Source organism: Fonticula alba (assembly GCF_000388065.1).
Source record: "Fonticula alba strain ATCC 38817 unplaced genomic scaffold supercont2.1, whole genome shotgun sequence".
Taxonomy (NCBI): Eukaryota; order Rotosphaerida; family Fonticulaceae; genus Fonticula; species Fonticula alba.
The window spans coordinates 2,218,812-2,226,695 of record NW_009242971.1 but is presented as its reverse complement, the minus strand read 5'-3'; the positions used below and the strand labels follow the sequence as shown (position 1 = coordinate 2,226,695).

At 69.0% G+C, this 7,884-nt stretch overlaps 2 protein-coding genes across 2 annotated transcripts; both read left to right on the top strand.

Annotated features, from left to right (window-relative positions):
* On the top strand, positions 1–2,067 carry H696_00496 (hypothetical protein). Its single transcript, XM_009494359.1, has one exon. The coding sequence runs from the start codon at positions 26–28 to the stop codon at positions 1,835–1,837; it is 1,812 nt and encodes a 603-aa protein (XP_009492634.1). The 5' UTR covers positions 1–25; the 3' UTR covers positions 1,838–2,067.
* A 2,906-nt stretch (positions 2,068–4,973) lies between these two features.
* On the top strand, positions 4,974–6,128 carry H696_00495 (hypothetical protein; the record flags this gene model as incomplete). Its single annotated transcript, XM_009494358.1, has 1 exon — positions 4,974–6,128. The coding sequence occupies one exon, from the start codon at positions 4,974–4,976 to the stop codon at positions 6,126–6,128; it is 1,155 nt and encodes a 384-aa protein (XP_009492633.1).
* Between the last annotated feature and the right edge of the window lie 1,756 nt (positions 6,129–7,884).

Here is a 7,884-nt window from a genome sequence, read left to right as displayed (position 1 = left end):
CCCCTGCCCGCCCATCCCCCCGGCCATGGAGAATAGTCCTCTTCTTGGCTCCGACCAGGTGCCCCACCCGTCAGGTGGGAATGCCTCGGTCAACACCTCCTCCTTCGACTCGGGCGCCACGCACGACATCGCCAGCCACCCGGTCGGCACCTATGACGATGACGACGCCGAGAGCATGAGCGTCAACTCCAACGGGCGCCGCTCCCTCTGGTTCTATGCCTTCGCCTCGATCCTGGTGGCGGCCGTGCTCGGGTCCATCGTGGCGGCCGTGGTGCTGGTGACCAAGAACCACACCCACCCCCCGCGGGCGGTGATTTTCATGGTGTCCGACGGGTGCGGGCCTACCTCGATGACGGTGGCCCGGAACTTCGCCCAGTACCGCCAGTCGCAGGCGGACCCGACCACCCCGGTCAGCATGCAGCTTCCCCTGGATACCATGCTGATTGGGTCTTCCCGGACGCGGTCTTCCTCGTCGCTGGTGACCGATTCGGCCGCCGGTGCCACGGCCTTCTCCTGCGTGCAGAAGTCCTACAACGGCGCGGTGGCTGTCACCGATGAGATCCGCCCCTGTGGCACCCTGCTCGAGGCGGCCCATGTCCTTGGCTATCGTACCGGCGTGGTGGTCACCTCGCGCGTGACGCACGCCACTCCGGCCGCCTTCACGGCGCATGTGGCCCATCGCGATTCGGAAAACCTGATTGCCGAGCACCAGGTCGCCGGCGCGACCCCGCTCAAGTTCATGGCCGATCTGGTGCTCGGTGGTGGCCGTCGTCACTTCATCCCGCGCGATGTGCCCGGCTCCGTGCGCACGGACGACCGTGACCTCCGCATCGAGGCGGCCGAGATCTTCAACGCCACGGTGGTCCAGTCGGCGGCCGAGCTGGCGGCTCTCCCGCGTGATGCCAGCTCCCTGCCGGTGCTCGGGCTCTTCTCCACCAGCGACATGGCTTATGAGGTGGACCGGCCCACCACGGACCAGCCCTCGCTGGCTGACATGGCCGCCTACGCGCTGGATGTCCTTGGTGGAGAGCTGCGCGACCACCGGACCCCCTTCTTCCTGATGATCGAGGGCTCGCGCATTGACCATGCCGCCCATGACAATGACCCGGCCGCGCACATCTATGACCTGATCATGTACAACGAGGTGGTGGCCATGGTGAAGAAGTTCGTCGATGAGCATCCGGGCACCGTGGTCATTTCGGTGTCCGACCATGAGACCGGCGGCCTGTCCGGCGGCCGGCAGCTGACCCCGGAGTATCCGGAGTACATCTGGTACCCGGAGGTCATTGCTCGGGTGTCTCGGTCGACCTTCTTCGTGGCGGCCGACCTCTTTGCCTATGCCGCTGGGTCTGGGTCGGATGCCCCGCCCTCGGAGATCGAGATGCGCACCTATGTCCTGACCACCATCGAGAACTACCAGGGCGTCAGTGACCTTACCATGGCCGAGCTGGACAACCTGACCACCCTGGCGCTCGGCGGCCAGGCCGCCAACCAGGCTGCCATGATGGTTGCCCTGGGGGAGGTGATCTCCGTCCGTGCGGAGCTTGGCTGGACCACGCATGGCCATACCGCGGCCGATGTCAATCTTTATGCGTATGGTGGCAGCCATGCCGCCACGGCGCGCGACATCATGCGCGATCTGGCCGGCAACCGCGAGAACACCGATGTTGGCCTCTTTGTCCGGAACTATCTCGGCCTGGATTTGGCCTCCATCACGGAGCGCCTGCTGGCCGGGCCGCTGGACCTGGGTGGCCTGGGCAAGGCCATCCGCACTGCTGTCGGCGGCCAGCCCCGCGCTGGCGCCTCGCCGGAGACCGCTCTCTGGGGCCATAACTGAGTGTGGCACGAGCCGCCCTTCTCCCCCCCCCCCCCTGTTCGGGTGGGTGGGTGTGCGTGTGTGTCTCACCCTCGCTCTTCTTCTCTTCCCCTCTCTCCTCCCCCTGTCCGTCCTCTTTCCGCAAGGGGCCTCCATCGCACGCCCTGTTGTGTGTTTGGCCGGGGGAGAGGGGGGAGGAGGAAACACTTCCCCTCCTACACAGAGATGTAAAATATAAGCACAATCATGTCTCTGGTGTGTTGCAGGCCGCGTGCGCGCACGCCTGTCTATCCCTGTCGCGCTGCCGCCGGGGGTGTTTGTGTGTGTGGTACAGGGAGGCGCGAGGGTCATGCCAAGTGGGGAAGATGCTCCCAATGGCGCGGGCGAGGGCAGGACCGTCGGGCCGAGGGGTGAGAGCGGCATTTTGGTCGCCACCGGCCGGGAGATGAGGGATCGGGGAGGAAAGAGGCCGTGGCCGTTGCCACGCAGGTCGCGTGACCATATGTGTGCGGGGCGCGGTGCATGCGCCCCGATCACCGTTGCTGGCTCGGCCTGCTCTGTGCGTTTCCCGTCTCGGGGCGGCTCCCCGGGCATGTCCGCCCCGCCCCCTCCCCCGCTCTTGGTTGGGCGGGGGTCCACCCAGCACGTTGAAATTCTGGGCGCCCTTGGGCCTGGCTCGCAGACTCTGGAAGGAAGAAACCGGGGTGGGGAGGGGGGGGAGATCTGGGAAAGGTCTCCCAGGCCGGAAGGCTGCCAGAGCCGACCCCAGAGGGTGGAACGGGGGGGAGGGGGGGGGGGGGGCAGGCGGCAAGAAGGGCAGTGCCCCCTGCAGCCTCAGACCAGGCGGTTGGCGGGGAAGCGCGTGTGCGCATGTCTGCTCGCGCGCGCGTGCACGCCCGCTCCCGGGGAGGGCCCCCCTCTCCCGGAAGCACGGCGGATGCGTCGGAAGAGAAGCCGAGAAAGACAGGGGGCCTGGTCGTCCCTGAAGGCGAATGTCCCCCGAGGCGGCCCGCTTGCGGCCCCGGGGAAGCCGCACCCGGAAGCAACAAGCTGGCCGGCGCCTCAACAAACTGGTCGGCGCCTCAACATGGGGGCCGGCTTGCATGATGGCGCAAGGAAGCCCACACGCGCAATGGATCCCCCCCCCTCCCCCCTGTGCCTGGGAGAGGGGACGGGGAAGCGGCCCGAGCGGGTGGGGGTGGCGCCGGGGGCCGAGTCACGCGGGGAGAAGCCCGCCGAAAGGGCCTGCCCCCGGAGGGCGACGGGCGCTGTCCTCCTGTCTGCCACGTATTTTTATTCATTTGTTTTCCCCACCACAGCCGAGTCCGGGGCTTCCCATACTTCCGAGGACCGGCCCCATCTGGCCGGGCGCGCGTGCGCGCGCGCCCTAGAGCACCCCGGGCCCGGGTGTGGACCTTCGGGGAGGGCGGCAGCGGAGCGAGGAAGACCCTCCGAGTGCCCCGCAAACCGTTACCGCGGATCCCCGCCGCCCTGGGGCTGAAAGGCCCATGACCTTTGCGCCAGTTGGTCCCAGATCAAGCCTCCAGAGCGGCCGGCCTTGCGGAGCTGGGGTGGCGCCCTCCCGACGGCGTGCCCCCCCCCCCCCCCCGGGCCCGCGGAGGCACAGCACAAGACATGACCTGGCCGCGGGCGGGCGGGGGTGTCCGGCCGGTCCGGTCCCACCCTCGCCTGGGAGACCCACAGGGCGCCCGGCACATGCCGCCGGGGGGCGGACCAGGGAGAGATCCCGCGCGATCCGCTTCCCCCGGGTCCGGCCCCCCCCCCCTTTGCAGCCGTCCGCCGGCCCTTGGTCGGTCCTTTGTCTGGCTGGCGCTGGGAGAAGAATGGCTTTTTTCTCACACCCGGCAGCTTGCTTGGGCGCCGGATCATTTTCCCAGTGCCCGCTGGCCCGTTCTCTCGCACACACGCCCTCCGGGGGGGGGGGGGCGGAACCCGGGCCGCACTGTGGCGGATCGCCCGAGTGAAGGGTCGCCCGGAGGCGAGCACGCGCGCCGCGTACACCGACGTTTGAGACAGACCTCAACCACCCGTCCGCCCCCAGGGCCGGGGCGTATGGACATCTACCACGCCCGCCTCGCTCCCGCCCCCCGCCCCCCCCCCCCCGCTGGCCAGTCAAGCTTCTGGCCCTCGAAAGGGCGAGCCGATCTCCCCCGTCCCGGCCTTCCCCCGCGCCGGGCTGTTGGCGCCAGGCTCCCCGTTAGTGAGAGGTGTTGCCGACCCAGAGGCTCGCCGGGGGGGGGGGGGACGGGCGGGCGAAGGACCCCCGGGCGGCCCGGCCTCCCGCACCCTGGTTGGCAGGAGACAGCCCTCGCCGCCCCCGTCTCCGAGGCCGGCGGCATGTGAATGGCTGGGCCTCCCAAAACACGCGCACTCATTTCGCGGGAAGCCCAGCGGTTCAACCAGTCGCAGGCCGAGAGCCCTTGGCACACAGGCATACACCCTGGGTGCGGACCATTTCCCACACCAAAGCGCTCTCGCTGGGCGGGGGCGCACGGCACTGCCGGGCGGGCGCCAGTTGGCCGCCATCTTGCCTAGTTCGGCCGAGCGACGCGTCACTCTTGTCCCCCCCGCCCCCCCTCCGGATGGACGATGCTCCCGACGATCCGCCGCCATAGCCGTGCACAGCCCGATGTCCGTGCAGGGGGTCTCTCCGGTCCAACCCGCTGCCTGGGGCCCAGCCCCGCCTCGGCGCCCCCGCCCCCCCCCCCCCCCCCCCTTGTCGGCTCGACGCACATCATGTTACGGGACGTCGCTCGGCCGGGCCGCAGGTCTCGGCGCCTCACGCACACCCTCACACCCCTCCCAGGGTTGATTCCCCTGGCCGGCTCACGGGCCCCGAGCTTTTGAGGGCTCAGGTTGACACCCACCTGCCTGGCCATCCTGTGACACAGGCCTTCAGGGACACCCGGTCTCCACCTCCCCTTCTCTCTTCCCTTTCCCTCCCTCCCCGCTCCACTCCTCTGCGTGTGACCCCTTCGCAGACCCACGACGTCCTGCACGTCACACCCGCCCTCCCCCTCTCCCCATCCCCATCCTCCCCCCCCCCTCCCCCATATCCCTCCATCCTCCTCCTTTTCCCCTCTCTTTCCTCCCCTCTTCTCCTCCTTCGGCCCCCTCCGCCCTGCTTCCGCCTGCCATGCAAGCCTACCTCGAGTCCCCCGGCGATGCCGGCACCGAGCCCCTGGCCGGCTCTTCCCCCCACGCGGCCTTCGACCAGACCGCCCTGACGGCTGGCAGCCCGGCCATCGACGACCAGTCTGACGATGAGTCCTCCCCCTCGGCCGACGGGTCGATCGGGCCGCTGACCGACGACATGCGCGCCGCCCGCATGCAAAAGGGCCAGTGCATGTACTGCGGAAAGCACAGCGCCACGCTTCCCTGCATGCGCCTCGTTCGCCGGGGCGTCCCTCCACTTCAGGCCTTCCGGCCCCCCTCGCTGCAGGACCATGCCCGGCAGCAGCGCGATCGGGCTCTCAACCGGCTGTGCATGATTTGCGGCGGTCACCCGAACAATGTCCAGTGCATGCAGATGCTGCGCATGGGCCGAGTCCTGGATCTGACCACCGGCCGGTATTCCCTCACTCAGGAGGAGCGCAACCGCCGGACCGCCTCCGGACTGTGCTCCTACTGCGGCGTGCACCCGAGCAGTGCTCCCTGTCCGACGCGGCCGGCCCACGTGCAAAACGGCCTGGACCCGATGTCGGCCCCGACGGCCGTGTCGCTGACGGCCTCCGGGGCGGCCGGCGCCCAGGTGGCCGTGTCGGATCCGTCCATGCAGCCGGCCGGCCAGTCGCCGGCTGCCCTGGCGCCCGCCTCTTCGCAGCAATCGGGCCAGCGCCGTCACCGTGGCCCCCTGTCGGCGGAGGAGCGCGAGCGTCGCATCAAGGCCGGCCTTTGCCTCTACTGTGCCGAGCACAGCAGCTATGTCCCCTGCCAGCAGCGGCCGCTGAGCAAGTTCCCCGCCGCCGGCGGGCAGCCTCGCAATGCCGGGGCCCCGCGCCCCCCGGCGCCGCACATTCTGCAGCATCCTCGCGGCGCCCAGGGCAACGCCTATCATGGCACCATGCCGGGAGCCGGGTTCCCGGCCGGCGGGGGAATGCCCCTCGCCCCGCAGGCGGCCTATGGCCTGGCCTACCAGGCGGACGGCGTGCCACAGGGGGGAATGGCGTCCGGGCGTCCGGGGCCCCGGCACCCCGGTGCTCGGCCGCGTGCCCCGCACCATCACTCGGTGACTGGTGCCGGTGTGTCGATGTCGGCCACCGCCGCCACCCCCACCGGGGGCAGCGAGTAATCCCCACCCGTGTCGGGCACTCTCCTTCCTCCCCTCTTCCCTGACCTCCTGCCCTTTCATGGTGCCCATTGTCTCCGGGAAATCGGCCCCCCCTGTGTGGACACGCGGGGGTATGGGCGTGTCAGTGCACTATGTCACCCTCTCCCACCCTCTCCGCGCCTCCCCTCCCCTCCCCCCCCCCTCCTGTCTTTCTTTGTGTCTTTCTTTCTCCCTCTCTTTGGCTCGCTCGCGCTTCCTCCGATCGTTGCACATACTGCGGCTTGTCCTCTCCCCCTCACTGGCCATTGGCGCGCGCGGCCGTTCGTGCTGCCTGGCAACATGGCAACTGCACCAAATATAGCAAGAAAATCATTCCCCTCTGTCTGTGCTCTCCATGTGCGTCCCCTTTCGGCGCTCGGGGGAAATCTGTGCCCCCCCCCCCCCCCAAACGGCAAGCCCGGCACTATAACGTACAAATAAGCATGCGACGACAGTGGGGCTGGCCGACGTGCCTGAATGTGGGCTAGTGACGGCAACGGAACATCCCCTGCCTTGTGAGAAAGTGGCAGGAGGGGGGCAAGAGGAAAAAGACCAGGGAGGGTGGGGCAATCGCTGGCCCTCAAGATAGCCGCCCCGGGTGGGCTCCGAGAAATCTCGAGGGGGGGGGGGGGCGGGAGAGAGACAAGTGAGCAAGAAACAATGGCAAGAGAAGACAGGAGGGCCCCCGGGCCCGGGGGTCGAAGATCCGCCGCGATCTCCAGGCGTCAGTTGCGCTGCAAGACTTGTTATTACTACTCCCGAGCATAAAAAGGGTGGAGGCCGCGGGGATGGGCGCGGCACTGTTTTTTCACCCCCCCCCCTCCCGGCCCGGAAACGCCAAGACTCCCAGGGTCTGGACACGCCCCCTCCTGCTGCGTGGCTTCCCCTTCGGAAAGAGAGAGCGAGAGGGAGTGAGAGAGAGAGAGAGAGAGAGAGTGGGAGAGAGAGAGGACACACGCACACACAGGCATCGAGACAGAACGGGACAGGGAGAGACGCGGACAAAGAGCGCGGGAAGCGGCCCTGGACGCATAACGCGCGCGCGGGAGTGCTGCATCGGGGCCTGGGGTGGGGAGTTGTGTGTGATCATATGACCACATGGAGTGATCAGCTCCCCGCGTGCCGGTGGGGTCGCTCCCATGTGGCTGGGCCTTGGGTCGTGGAGAGCCAAGTCGGGGCCTGCGCTTGGGGGGGGGGGGGGGGGTGCGGACGGCAGACCTCCGGGAAGCAACGGCCTCCGCGGGCATTCTGGATGGGCAGACACCGGGTGGGGGAGCCGGAGAGGCGTATGAAAATGTGGGCCGAACCACCTGGCCCCGGAAATGCCCCGGCCCGGATGCGTGGGGTTCCCTTCGTCCCCCCCCCCCCCCCCCCACTCCGGCCCCCGGTTCCGTTGGAGCGGCCAATGGGTGTGTGACTACAACGGGGCCGGGTGTCGGGCCAAAATCAGGCAATATTCTCGCGTGCGTACCGGGGCGGAGGCGCGGGCGGTTGCCCGAGTCCGCCGCCGCCGGGGGAGGGGGGGGGAGCCGGAGATCGCAGCTGGCGCCAAGCGCCCGGCCCCAGCCCTCGAAGCAGGACACAAGGAGAGCCGCCAGGGCAGACGATGGCAAGCCAAAGCACAAGCTAGGCCAATAACAACATTGGCGCGGTGGGCCCGGCTCCCCTTGGTGCCCCCTGCGGGTACGAGGGCATCTTTTTCAGCCGCCGCTCTGGCCAGCCCGGAATGGGGGGGGGG